Source organism: Melospiza melodia, chromosome 29 (assembly GCF_035770615.1).
Source record: "Melospiza melodia melodia isolate bMelMel2 chromosome 29, bMelMel2.pri, whole genome shotgun sequence".
NCBI classification, from domain to species: domain Eukaryota; kingdom Metazoa; phylum Chordata; class Aves; order Passeriformes; family Passerellidae; genus Melospiza; species Melospiza melodia.
This window is the reverse complement of record NC_086222.1, coordinates 7,124,339-7,138,494: the sequence shown is the minus strand read 5'-3', so window position 1 is coordinate 7,138,494 and position 14,156 is coordinate 7,124,339. Positions and strand designations below refer to the sequence as shown.

Here is a 14,156-nt window from a genome sequence, read left to right as displayed (position 1 = left end):
GACAGGACAATCTGGGTGTGATGATCCAGGTGTGACAGCGTGATCCAGGTGTGACAGAGTGATCCAGGTGTGACAGCGTGATCCAGGTGTGACACTGCTCCAGGTGTGACAGGACAATCTGGGTGTGATGATCCAGGTGTGACAGCGTGATCCAGGTGTGACAGGACAGTCCGGGTGTGATGATCCAGGTGTGACAGTGTGATCCAGGTGTGACACTGCTCCAGGTGTGGCAGGACAATCTGGGTGTGATGATCCAGGTGTGACCCTGTGCTCCCAGGGCTCATACTGCCCTCCAGTGTGTCACATTGTCCTCCAGGGTGTGACACTGTGCTCAGGGGTGTGACACTGTGCTCCAAGGAGTCATACCCTGCTCCAGGGTGTCAGACTGTGCTCCAGGGTGTCACATGATGCTCCAGGGTGTCACACAGTGTCCCAGGGTGTGACACTGTGCTCCAGGCTGTCACAGCATGCTCCAGGGTGTGACACTCAGAGTGCTCCATGGTCTCACACTTTGCTCCATGGTGTGACACTGTGCCCTGGGATCTCACATTGTGCTCCAGGCTGTCACACTCTGCTCCAAGTGTCACACTTTGCTCCACAATGTGACACTGTGCCCCAGGGTCTCACACTGTGCTCCAGGGGCTCAGACTGTTGTGCTCATAGGTCACTGTCCCTGCTGAGTGACCAGCCTCCTCTCCTGCCCTGCCTGAGGTCCAGAGTTCTCTCTCCCATCCTGCTCTGCAGTAAAATTTCCCTGGAAAATGCCCCTACAGATGGGACAGGCACTATTTGTGATCAAACAATTCTATATATTTCACTCATACAGCTCCATGGGGAACTGTTCCAGCACAGACCCCACCTGCAGTGCTGGGTCCAGCTCTGGGGCCCCCAACACAAGAAGGATGTGGAGCTGCTGGGGCAAATCCAGAGAAGAACATGGAAGTGCTCCAGGGCTGGAGCCAGGCTGGGAGAGCTGGGGGTGCTCACCTGGAGAGGAGCAGCTCCAGGGAGAGCTCAGAGCCCCTGCCAGGGCCTGAAGGGGCTCCAGGAGAGCTGCAGAGGGGCTGGGGACAAGGGATGGAGGGACAGGACACAGGGAATGGCTCCCACTGCCAGAGGGCAGGGCTGGATGGGATATTGGGAATTGGGAATTGTTCCCTGTGAGGGTGGGCAGGCCCTGGCACAGGTGCCCAGAGCAGCTGTGGCTGCCCCTGGATCCCTGGCAGTGCCCAAGGCCAGGCTGGACAGGGCTGGGAGCAGCCTGGGACAGTGGGAGGTGTCCCTGCCATGGCAGGGGTTTGGATTAGGATGGTGTCTAAGGTCCCTTCCAGCCCAAACCTGTCAGGATTCTGTGACTCTGGGACATCCAGACTCTTGGATACCAACACCTTGTAAAGAGCCTCTCCATGCTTCTGCTGGCATGGAATGAGCACAGGGCTGGCTGAGCTCCCTCTCACATTGTGCACAGTGACCCTGACAGTGAAGCAACCAAAATAACCCCGGGGCTGTGAGGTCCCTTCAGGTTTTTGGGATGATTTTTCACATGACAGACTCTGCTCTCCAGTTCAGACTCTGCCCATCCCTTGCTCTTCCTCAGCAGCCCAAGCCAGACAGCCAAGTCCCAGAAAGCTCCGGCAGAAAGGTCTGAAGGGACTTTAAGGGACTGAGGTGCCCCTGCTGGGCACTGTGGGCAGAGGAGCCACTCCATGAATCCTGCAGGACACTGAATGTGCTCCAGGTGCCTGGCAGGGTCGTGTCCCTGTGTCTGCAGAGCTGCCTCCCTTCCCTCTGGGCAAGTTTTGGGGATGGTGCACCCAGAGCTGACCCTGCAGGACACACATAACTGGGCACAGCATCACCCAACTGGGCAGGAGATCAAACTGTCCCTGAGAAAGCACCATGGAGTCTTCAGTGACAGCAAGGGAGATCCTTAACTTTGTGTCCTCTGGAACTCAGCATTTCCTACCAAGCACAGCCTTTTCCTGGGAACTGAGAAGCTCTGCCAGCCTGAGTCCCCCCTGCAGCTCCGGCCCTGCCCCAGGTGAGGGATTTACCCCAGCAGGAGGGAGGTGCAGCTGTGGCCATACAGGGGAGGATTCATCTGGGGAACAATGACAGTGTCACAGGACAGCGGGCAGTGTGAGCCACGGATGAGTTCATGGAATATCACTCCTTCCTCAGCTCCTGCATCACCCGTGGGCAGGCTGGGATTCACAGAAATACTCCCTCATCCTTTGAAAGGGATGTGCCAGGGCATTTCAGCTGCCAGATCAATCCCTGGCTTCTCCCAGAGGTTCCAGTGCTGTCCCTGCTGGGTTTGCTCAGGCTGTGGATGCCCACAGGTAGAAGGCCCAGGCTGGATTCACAGGCTCCCCAGAGCACAGCCCCTGTGGCAGGGGCAGAGTCCAAGGAACAGCTCAGCACAGCTCACTCCCACTGTCCAGAGGCTCCTTGTTCCAGCAGCTCTCTCTGGGGATGCCAAGAGTTTGCATCTTTTGTTTGGGACAGTTTTTCCTGGACTGGCCAAAATGGACAAGCAGCTCGCCTGGCACTGACCAGTAAATCCTCTGTACAGCTCCAGCCTGGGCTCCAGAGGTGTGGAAATAAAACCATCACTGTCCCAGGCCTCTGTCAAGGAACCACCTTTGACTTCTGCTTGAAAGAGCAACAGATTTCAGGGATTTCTGAACCTGACTCAGGGGAATATTTCCTCCTTTCTATCCCTCTTTTCCTATCCTTTCATTCCTCCTTTCTTCCACCCCTCTTTTCTTTTGAAATTTGCTGCTTTTTGGTGTAAAGCCCCATTTTAATTTGCTGTTGTTGAGTGAAGGAAGGAAGAACAGACACCAGGATCTTACAGAGGGAACAGCCAGCTCCTCCAAACTTGCATCTGCTGTGCTTCAACCCTGCTCTCAGGGATGCCTCGGGAGGAGGGAAACTCCTGAGAGAGGCTGCAGAAGGGCCAGAAGGATGGCAAGGATGGGGGGTTTGTCCCAGCCAGGTCAAGGCAGGCAGGAGGGGGATGCTGGGGCAGAAGGAGCCGCAGATCCCACTAGAGGGCTCACACGGGGAGCTCCTCCCTGCAGGCACCAGAGCGGGTCCCTCGCCTTGGGCTGGCACAGCCCCGGGACAAACACCTCGGGGACCCCGAACCTTGGCGGGATTTTCATGCTCTGGAGCAAAAGAAACATCAAATCCCAGAACCCAGAGGGGTTTGGACTGGAAGGACCCTTCAAACCCATTCAATGCCAGCCCTGCCATGGGCAGGGACACCTCCCGTTGTCTCAGGGTGCTCCAAGCCCCGTCCAGCCTGGCCTTGGGCACTGCCAGGGATGCAGGGACAGCCACGGCTGCTCTGGGATGTCTCTGCAGAACAGGGGCTGTGCTCTGGGGAGCCTGTGAATCCAGCCTGGGCCTTCTACCTACCTGTGGGCATCCACAGCCTGAGCAAATCCAGCAGGGACAGCCACTGGAACCTCTGGGAGAAGCCAGGGATTGATCTGGCAGCTGAAATGCCCTGTCTCTGCAGAACAGCTCCAAAGCATCCCCAAATTTCATTATTCCAGCTGGACAAAACCTGTGCCACAGCTGGGAGTGCCCATGGAAGTTTGCCCACATCCATCAGCACAGAACTTTCTTTCACATTTGAAGATCTGACACATTTTGTATTATTTTTAAAAATTCACTCACTGAGTTTAGCTGCAAATGCACATTAGGGGAAACTCAGTAAATACAGTCAAGATCTGGAATTCATTTTGAATTTATGTAAAATATACGGAAAATTTTATTAATAATATTGGTTGTAAATTGGGTTAAACTTTACCCAGCATTCATCTAAACAATCCTCCTCCCCCTTATTCAGTAAAATTTCAAATGTGACTTTTTTTTTTTATTTTGTTTTGGTTTTTAAATATGATTTTAACTGGGTTTTGCTCTGAGCAAGGTGCTGTCTGAGGGCAAGGGCAGATTTTGAGGCCAGAACCTGCCTCAGGGTCTGATAACAGTAGAGGAGTTCATGACATTTCTACATCTGAATGTTGCAATAAAGCAGAATTCCCACCTTCTCTCCTAAAACACTGATGCCTGCCTGGGCATCTCCTACAGGCCGTCAGGATGCACTTATCTGGAAAATTCTTTCCAGTTTGAGGCCAAACCAAGGGATCCTGGCATGAATAGAGAGCTGGGTGGCCTTTCCATGTTGGTTAGCACTTGGAGAGATCCTTCTGCCACCCTGCTGAGGACCAAACACCCCCACAACCCCCTCAGCCCTGCTCCTGAGGGAAGAGCAAAGCCAGGCAGTGTCCCTGCTGTCCCCTGGCACTGCCAGTCCCTGGAGCTGTCCCTGGCAGGGCACACAGCCCCAGCCCTGAGCACTCCCTGGTGACAGCACAGCCAGGCTGGGCCTGCTGGGGGCAGCTGCAGCTCGGGGAGAGGACACCCGAGAGCAAGAGAGCAGAGCCAGGGGGCACTGGGTGTTGGACAGCCTGCAGCTGGAGCTAGCTGGGATTGGGGTTGGGGTTGGGGTTGGCATTTGCACCGGCATTGGGGTTGGCATTGGCACTGGCATTGGGGTTGGCATTGGGGTCGGGGTTGGGATTGGCATTGGGGTTGGGATTGGCATTGGGGTTGGGGTTGGGATTGGCATTGGGGTTGGGATTGGCATTGGCATTGGGGTCAGGGTTGGAATTGGCATTGGGGTTGGGATTGGCATTGGGGTCGGGGCTGGCATTGGCATTAGAGTTGGGGTTGGCATTGGCATTGGGGTTGGAATTGGCATTGGGGTTGGGGTTGGCATTAGCGTTGGGGTTGGCATTGGCATTGGGGTTGGCATTGGCATTTGGGGTTGGGATTGGCATTGAGGTCGGGGTTGGCAGTGGCATTGGGGTTGGGGTTGGCATTGGCATTGGAGTTGGCATTGGCATTGGGGTTGGCATTGGCACTGGCATTGGGATTGGCATTGGGGTTGGGGTTGGCATTTGCATTGGAGTTGGCACTTGGGGTTGAGGTTGGCACTGGCATTGGGGTTGGGATTGGCATTGGAGTTGGGATTGGCATTGACATTGGCATTGGGGTTGGGATCGGCACTGTCATTGGGGTTGGGGTTGGCATTGGGGTTGGGGTTGGGATTGGCATTGGGGTTGGGATTGTCCCCTTGCACGTGTGTGGGGTTGGCCAGGCAGCTGATGGGCAGGGGAATGAGTGATTGGAGTGGCCCAGACTGGGATGGACATGCAGGGCAGGGAGGAGGGGATGGAGGATGGAGGGAATGTTCTCCTGTCCTGGGTGCCCTGGAGCTCCCATGCTAAGGACTTATCCAGAGGCAGGCTGGGAGCTCTGGCAGTGCACGGCCCTGACATTCACAGCAGCCTTTTCTTCTCTCCTGACAGGGGGTTACCTCCCTTTAGGGACACTGAGCACATATTTTATATCCAAGAACCTGGAGTCTTGAGCAAGTCGTTGATGAAGGATTTCCTGTTTGCCCAGAACCACCACACTCCAGGGGCCTTCTCCATGGCTCCCTGGGCTCCTACAGCTGCTCATGAATCAGTTTGTCCAGGCAGAGCTATTTCCCTTTTTTCTGAGCAAAGGAGGAAATGGCTACACAGGAATAACCACAGCCCAGGGTGTTTCATTCCAGAGCACACAGAGCACTCGAATTTGGGTGTACAAGTACAGGTACACTCAGGATGATACAGAGCCTGTGCTTACAGGACCTGCAGAGCCCTGACATGTGTGGTTTATGGCAGCTCAGGGGATGTGGAGGGCTCCTTTTCCCTGCCAGATTTCCCTGGGATAGAGAAGTGGAAAGAGAGGAACCTCTCTGTGTGCGTGGGAGTGAGCAACTGCAGCAACCACAGAATCCCAGGATGGTTTGGGTCGGCAGGGACCTTAAAGCTCATCCCATCCCATCCCATCCCATCCCATCCCATCCCATCCCATCCCATCCCATCCCATCCCATCCCATCCCATCCCATCCCATCCCCTGCCATGGGCAGGGACACCTCCACTGCCCTAGCTTGGTCCAAGCCCCAGCTTTGATTTGGGCAGCCTGGCAATGCTGCAAAGGCTCCTTCCTCCTTTTCCTGAGAAAACCATCCTTGGTAGCCAAAGGTAACTGCCATGATTATCAAAACCCCAAGCACTTTCAAGATCCATCCTTCTCTCTGTGTTATGCTTTTTCAGGAAATAACTCCTTTTCCCACATTTCACCCCAGTTCTGAGATTGGGAACACAGTGCAAATACCCTCAGGGATTTCATGGAGTCAAGAAATGCCACTGAGGTACAGCAGGGTGACATGGAGTTCAGCCTGCAAATGATCCCCACGAGAGAGCAACTGCCACAAAGTCCTTTATCTGAGGGCAAAATCAGCATCTACTGTACGCTCATGAAGGAAAAACACCATGCTGCTGTTTGATGTCTATAACAGCATCATCTCTCTGTAGAGGGGCAAGGCTGCTTTCTCTTTCCAACTCTGTGCTCTGCTGTGTTCTCAGAAACCAGGAAAATGTGCTGCTAAACTCACCCTAAAGTAGAAAAACCCTTGAGAGTTTCGCCATGAAACACTAAAAATGCAAAGATGTTTGTGACTTAGAAATTCAAATTACATTTAAAATTAACATGAACTCTAAAAGCTTCTGCTAAAAACCAAAAGTGTATCTATATTATACCTATATTTAAAATTGAAAAATAAGCTGAAATTTTTGCACTTAAAAATTATGTTCAGAAAGTGAAATTTGTTTCCAGGCTGTGGACTTGTAGTAATGTTTCTAAAAGGGGCCACCTGGGCTGCTATAACAAAATGTTGGAACCCTGGATGCTGAGAATTTCAGACTTTCTGTGCTGACAGGCACTGACCCCCAGGAGAACACTGCATTGACCTGAGGCCATGGAGAAGCTTCCAGAATGGAATGATAGCACTGGGATTGTGGGTGTGGGGTTTGGATACAAGTGTGTGATACCACAGGGTGGAAAACTTAGAGTTTAAGGGTTTAGAATATAGTCATATATATAAGGCAAGATGGAGGTTGTAGAGCAGAGGCTGGTTCTTCTTCTTCCTCTTCTTCTCCATGGGTTTGGGTGGTTTTGTGTAATTGGATAGAAAAGTCCACATTGCAGGGCACAGGTGATTAGTTATTGGGTTAAAAGTAAAAATAATTTAGGTGTTATTTCTTAATTGGACAGTTTATCCTTAAAAGACCTTGTAGAGAGGGATATGGGGCCATTTTTTACCTTGCTAGAGTGAAGTGCTTAGAACTCACAGCTTGTGAGACTGTAACATAGATAAAATCTAATAAGCATCTGAGTCCAAACAAAAAACAACATCTCAGATTTAGTCCCAGCCTTAGCAGAAAAGAAGCAAAGAATCCATTAACAAAATGTTTTCAGGCCATTCAATTTCTCATTGACAAGGGAAAGGATTCACCTCTAGACACAAATGACAGGGGCTGGGCTGTGCTTTGGCTGTGAGCTGGGCAGGTTAGAATATCCCCTGGCACCCTCTGGGGTGCACACAATGAACCTTCTCCAATGGCTCCTGAATTCCCTGTGTCACCTCTATCCACTCAGAAGGGGTGGGCACAATTATTTTTATTTTTATTTTTATTTATTTTTATTTTTATTTTTATTTTTATTGCAACTAATTATTCCAAGTCTGCAATGTGGACTTTTCTGTTTAATTACAAAATACTACTTAAGCTTATGAAGAAGAAGGTGAAGAAGAATAATGTGGTTTTGTTTTAAAACTTTTATCTTGTTTTATATCTATTACTATATTTTAAAACCCTAAGTGTTTTACTTTGTGATATTATACACTTTTAATTAATGATACACTTGTAATTTTAGTGTTATCAATTCATTTTGGAAGGGTTTTTTATGGCTTCAGGTTAAATGCACTGTTCTTCTGGGAGTCAGAGTCTGTTAGCACAGAAAGCCTAAAATTCTCAGCATCCAGAACGCCAACAGGCACAGGTCTTTGGTTTTGTTCCACCTTGCAGACTCCCATAAAGGATCTCAGTCTCCTCCCTTCTCCACAGAATTCACAGAATCACAGAATGACCAGGTTGGAAGAGACCTTCAAGATCATTGAGACCAACCCAGCCCCAACACCTCAACTAAACCCTGGCCCCCAGTGCCACATCCAGGCTTTGTTAAACACACCCAGGGATGGTGACTGCACCACCTCCCCAGGCAGCTACTCCAGGACTTTATTACCCTTGTAAAAAACTTTTCCCTGATATCCAACCTGTATTTCCCTTGGTGCAGCTTGAGACATCAAAAAGCTTTCCATTTCCAGAAGTTTGCTTACAGCCTGGTAGAGCACAAATAAAAGGTGCCCTCCAGGGAAGCCCTGGCAGCCCAGCAGTGCAGCTTTCACTGCTTCACTGGCAGAAACTCTGATTATTGCTGCATGTTCCCTCTGTGAGCCCCTGGAACCACAGCCCATCCATGGGGTGCTGAAGTCAGAGGTGAAATGTGGGATTTCCAGTACGAGCTCTGCCCTGGCAGTCTCATGCCCAGTCCGTGCAGTGTCCATGGAGACTGGGAGGGGCACATCCTGCAGGACTGCATGAGCAGGGTGCTCAGGCTGTTCAAAATGAGTCACAAAAGAAGGAATTGCAGGAGAGTGGGGCATGGTCCTGCACAGAGATGTTGATGTGCAGGACAGGAGCACAAACGGACAGTGTGTTCTTTGCCTTCATTTGGGCTCAGGGTTTGGATTCGGGCACTGCATTCAATGATCCCTGCGGGTTCCTCCCATGCTGGGATTCCGTGTTTAAGACTGTAAGTGTGGAAAGGCTCTGTCCTTACCTGGATCCGTTCATGTGGTCATACTCCCGTTTGACACTGACCCTCACGGGCTGGTTGATCCACTCCTGCTGGGGGGGCAGGGGGTTGATCTTGTGGGGCTGCCCGAAGTCGGGGCTGCCGGAGGCCGTCATGTCCTTGGGGAGCTGCGCGGCCGCGCCGTACGTGGGGTCGAACAGGGACTGGTCGTCGCTCACCACCGACAGAGCCTCCTGGGGAGAGACAGAACCAGCCCTCAGAGCTGTGACTAAAGCAGCAACTGCCCTCTGCTTCTCCCTCTGAGCTGGGAGCACCTGCAGGGCCCCACAGCTGCCCTGCACTGGCTGCCACCGCCACCTGCCTGAGGAGCAGGGGCCCGGGCTCCAGGAGCCCCTATGCAAACATGGGGTTACTCTGCTCTGCTCTGCTGCCATTCCCGCCTGCCAGGGGCAATCAGAGCCTTTGGGGTCCAGGAGCCCCTATGCAAACCAGGGCTTGCTCTGCTCTGCTCTGCTGCCATTCCCGCCTGCCAGGGGCAATCAGAGCCTTTGGGGTCCAGGAGCCCCTATGCAAACCAGGGCTTGCTCTGCTCTGCTTTGCTGGCTGCTGGCTTTGGGTGGGAGCAGCGTTCAGCTTCACTGGAGCTCTGCAAACAGCAGAGGAGCTGCTGGGGCTGTTACCTCACGGGAGCTGTGTCACCTCATGGGGGCTGTGTCACCCCACAGGGCTGTGTCACCCCACAGGGGCTGTGTGACCCCAATGCTCGCTGTGAGCAGTTCAGCCCCAGCCCCAGTGACTGACCTGCCCACCCGCTGCCCTGGTGCCCCAAAGCCAACTGGTGCGTAGGGAAACACCTCTGGAGTGGCACGGGAAGGTCTCTATGTCTCCTTTCGGAGGGTTTGTGTGCAGTTTGTGTTTTGAGTTTGCTGCTGAAGGAGAAGCAGCCAGAGCAGGTCACAGTTATGGGTGTTTGTGGTAGGGGAAAAAATGCATTACTTTACACTTTTTGTTTATTTGTGGGAAATGAAGGGCTGTGTGTTACCCAACTGTGCATTTCAAGAAATGCTTAAAAACAGGAAATTGTTATCCCTTTTTTTTTAATTCCTCCCCCCCCTTTTGCTGAAACTCCAAATATTGACAAAAAGCTCTGGCTATCAATTTCCTTGTGTGGATGTGCTTGGGTTTTCCAAGCAAGGAGTGCCGGGCTCCTGATGGCTTTGGCACGGCCCTGCCTGACTCAAAGTGCATCTGGCAAGGGCTGCCTGCTCTGGAGGGAGCTCAGCTAACCACACACAACACAGCTGCCTTTATGAGTGGCAGGGCAGAAACCGAAGGAGGAACCTCCCGCACTGAAACCTCCCCCACTTTCATGTGAGCTGATGGAGCAGACTCCAAAACAAAGCTACACTCAACTACTCTGGGCTCTTAGTGCTCAAAAGCCACCCAGCAGTGGTGTGTGGGCTGCAGAGGCTCACTGAACACACAGCTGAAACCTGGGGTGTGCTAACACCCATGCTCAACATTCACAGGGCACAGCCTCAACACGGAGCTTCTAAAAATAATTATTTATTGCTTTCTCCCCACCCCCTTCCCCCAAGTAGTTGTTTCAGAGGTTTGTTTTGTAAATTCTTCCATAACCAAGGAGGGAAACAGAAATTTTGACAGCTTAGAGAAGTGCAGCTCCTGGAATGACATGAGAATCTAAGCACAAATCAGATACCAGCAGGCTCATGATATTGTCACAAAAAACACCAGTAATTCAGTCTGCTGGGTAAACACAAAAATCCCCCTCAAGTTAACCCACTTAAAGAGAGTCAGGCCTACAAAAACCAGTGCTTTTCTATCTCTGATCTCAGATCATGTAACAAACCCAAACAAGACAAAGTGGCCTAGAATTGGAGTGGGCCTGGCTAAGCTTGAATTCAGAGGAGCCCTCAAACATCTGCATAAATCCTGCTGACGTTCCAGCACTTGCTGCACTTTGTGGCCAATGTCTCACACTGGTTAGAGCCACTAAACAGCAAAAAGGAGTTTTACCCGACACTGCCCAGTGGTGGCTGGAGAAAGGAGCTCACACTGTGTTCAACCTTTCCTGCAGCTTTTCCTTGGTGGATTCACAACCTTTCAAAAATACCCCTCCCCTTTTCAGCTTTAGAGTAAGGGAGGGAGTTTAAGGTGTCCCTGGGAAGGATTGGTGTGAATTGTGTCTGAAACCCCTCAAAGGGCTAGCTTCATCTCCCTAACTTTGCCTGTGCAGGAAGGTACAAGAACAAGAGATGGTTCAGTCTTAAAGGGGAGCAAAGCCTTCCCATCAGAGCTCAGGATTTGCTGCTCTTCTGAATCACTGAGGTCAGGATTCACTCCAGGCAGGGGTTCCCAAAAGACACATTTTCTGCAGGCCTCTACTTCCTCACAGTCCAGAAAGTGTCAGGTTTCCCACCTGAGGTGATGGGTGAATCCCACACTGCACTGCAGGACTGGCTTAGGGCCCTCTAGACCGAGTCTCAGCTGGGCAGAGACAAGGGAAATGTGAGTACCACTGCAAATTCATCAGATAAATATTTTGCATGTTTGGGTTTGGAGATTTCCAGTCTAAAATCATACTCTAAAAACATAGAAAAATTGGGTTTTGTTTTTGGGAAACAATATCTGGGAAAATAATGATAATGAAAGTTATCCCACAAAATCAGGGTGAGAGGTTGCTCACAAGATTTTTACTGGCAATTCGGCAGGACCTACGCAGGGGTTGGAAGGTTCTTCTGAATTCAAGCTTAGTCAGGCACACTTAATTCCAGGCTGCTTGTTCTGCCTAAAGACATTTTCTTCTGAAGAAATTTTCTGGTGGTAAAAAAATTGGAAAGCAGGGATCTCTCTGGCTGTCCCCAAAACCCCCAAACTTATCAACACTCCACAGAATAATCCTGGACCAAGATCCTGGGGCTGCACAAAGTACAACTTTACGTATACAAGCAAGTGCACACTGCTCTGTGACACAGAGTGTGTGGCAGAGAGCCTCCTCAGATAAGGATCTTCCTTGAAAGATGGAGGATGCTGTGAAAGACAGTGGCTGCTCAGAGCTGCCTGCATGCAACTGGTGTTAACTGGGACAGCAGTAACCTCACTGGGGCACTGGGATGGAGCTCTGCCGTGTGCTGCATGAGCAGTTTCATCCTGAAAACAGGAGGAGAAATCTGAATGCTCCGGCTGCTCTTGGCAGCTCCTGGGGCAGGAGTGGTTCGAGCTAAACCCGAGCTGGTGGCAGCACAGGCTCAGCCCCAGGGGAGCTGCGCCACCAGGCAGATGAGGAGAGATAGGGCTGGTGACACCTGCTCGGTTGCAGGGGCACAGCACAGCAGTGCTGGTGACATGCAAGGCAGGTCGGGTGGCACTGAGCCAGCCCCGCTGCCACCAGCTCAGCTCTGTGCCCACATCCAGCTCAGAAAAAACACAGGGGCAAGCAGCAGGCAGCCTTGGTTGGTGGGGACCCTGGGCAGGGCCAGGACTGCCTGGGGCTCGGGCCAGCGCTCCGGGAAGGGGCAGGGCCCGGCATCAGCTGTAGGGATGGGCACCGCCCTCCCTGTGCCCGCTGAGGGCTCCGCTCCCCGGCAGAGCTGCCCGGGGGCTGTGGGCTCCGCTCCCCGGCAGAGCTGCCCGGGGGCTGTGGGCTCCGCTCACCGGCAGAGGCGGCCGGGGGCTGTGGGCTCCGCTGCCCGGCAGAGGCGGCCGGGGGCTGTGGGCTCCGCTGCCCGGTAGGGCTGCCGAGGGCTGTGGGCTCCGCTGCCCGGCAGGGCTGCCCGGGGGCTGTGGGCTCCGCTGCCCGGCAGAGCTGCCCGGGGGCTGTGGGCTCCGCTGCCCGGCAGAGGCGGCCGGGGGCTGTGGGCTCCGCTGCCCGGCAGAGGCGGCCGGGGGCTGTGGGCTCCGCTGCCCGGCAGGGCTGCCGAGGGCTGTGGGCTCCGCTCCCCGGCAGAACTGCCAGGGGCCGTGGGCTCCGCTCCCCGGCGGAGCTGGCCCGGAGCTGTGGGCTCCGCTCCCCGGCGGAGCTGGCCCGGAGCTGTGGGCTCCGCTCCCCGGCGGAGCTGCCCGGGGGTTGCGGGCTCTGCACCCTGGCAGAGCTGCCAGGCCCGGCCTGCTCAGGGGGATTGCCTGAGGCACAGAGCGGCAGCTCCCTGAAACACCGAGCTTCTCATCCCTGGAATCGAGAGCTGCTCAGTATTTGGGACTGGGAAAGCACTCCGAGGTGTGCAGGTGCCAACGCTGCCTGCCCAGACGGGCACAGCCTGCCAGGTCCTCCCACGGCGCTGCCTCGGCCTGTGGCCTAGGGCTGGCCAGCCTGAGGCCGAGACAGGGGCTGTGTGTGCTACTCTGGCATACCTGTTACATTATAGTGCCTCTGGGAATAGGCTGGCCTCAGTTTTTCCAGGTTTTAATCACATTCCTGGCATAAATGTTGCCGTGGCAGCTCGTCCAGCTCCCTGGGCAGCCCAGCCCCAGCCCCTGCGGGACAGCCCACCAGTGGCTGCCCCAAAGGAGGAGCTGGCACTCACTCCTGCATCCCTCAGGCAGGAATCTGTGGTGTGCCTCTTATTTATACAGCAGTTTCTAGTTGTAAGAGAGTGAATTATCAGGTTTGCCTTTATTTGGATGAGCCATCCTGACCCAGGTCCCAGGTATGAGGGGGACACAACAGGAGGCACAGTTTGGCCTTGGCCCTGAGGGCAGGAACAGCCGGTCTGACATGCTGGGAGGGCTGGCAAGCCACCAGTGCTTCAACCAAGTTTTCCTGATCTCCTTGCAAAGGGAGATGACACACACACTTTAGCTAAGGTTTGACTTAATGAATTGAACAGGACATTTGAGACAGGAGAAAGCCCAGGGGAACAAGGGCTGGTGAGGTGAGTAGTCAGTGCTGTCACCCCAGGTGTCCCAAATAACCGAGGTGTGCAATGTATGTGCAATGAGATTTCACTGAACATCAACCTTTAGCTCTCTACAACACAATCATTTTTCTGGCCATAACCACATTTAAAAGGCATTACTAAAGATCAAAGCTTCATCCTCCTCCACAAAGGCTGCCTTAGAAGAGACGACAGTGCTGAGTACCTGAACCATTGTGCCATGGAGCAATGACTCCATTGCTAGAGAGGTGGCTGTTTTCTTTCCTTTTTCCCTCTCCCCAAAATTTCACCACTCCTGGTCCTGTGAGAAAATCACTCCTGAAATATTTTTGTGAAGAGAATGTTGCCAACACAGACCTGAAGAGCCCAGACCTAACGATGTAACCAAAATCCAAGGTCTGCCAGTGTCACACACGGCCCAGGGTTTGCTCCGAGGAGCAACCCTGGAGTAGAGATGACTTTGGCACTGCAGTGTT

General features: G+C 53.0%; 1 protein-coding gene across 2 annotated transcripts in view; it reads right to left on the bottom strand.

Moving 5' to 3' along the window:
• The window catches only part of FLI1 (Fli-1 proto-oncogene, ETS transcription factor), a 96,865-nt gene that overhangs the window by 35,210 nt on the left and 47,499 nt on the right, over positions 1-14,156 (bottom strand). For both annotated transcript variants that reach the window (XM_063178520.1, XM_063178521.1), the window contains one exon: positions 8,810-9,018. In XM_063178520.1, the coding sequence (XP_063034590.1) occupies positions 8,810-9,018 (209 nt within the window). The remainder of the gene's footprint in view (positions 1-8,809; positions 9,019-14,156) is intronic.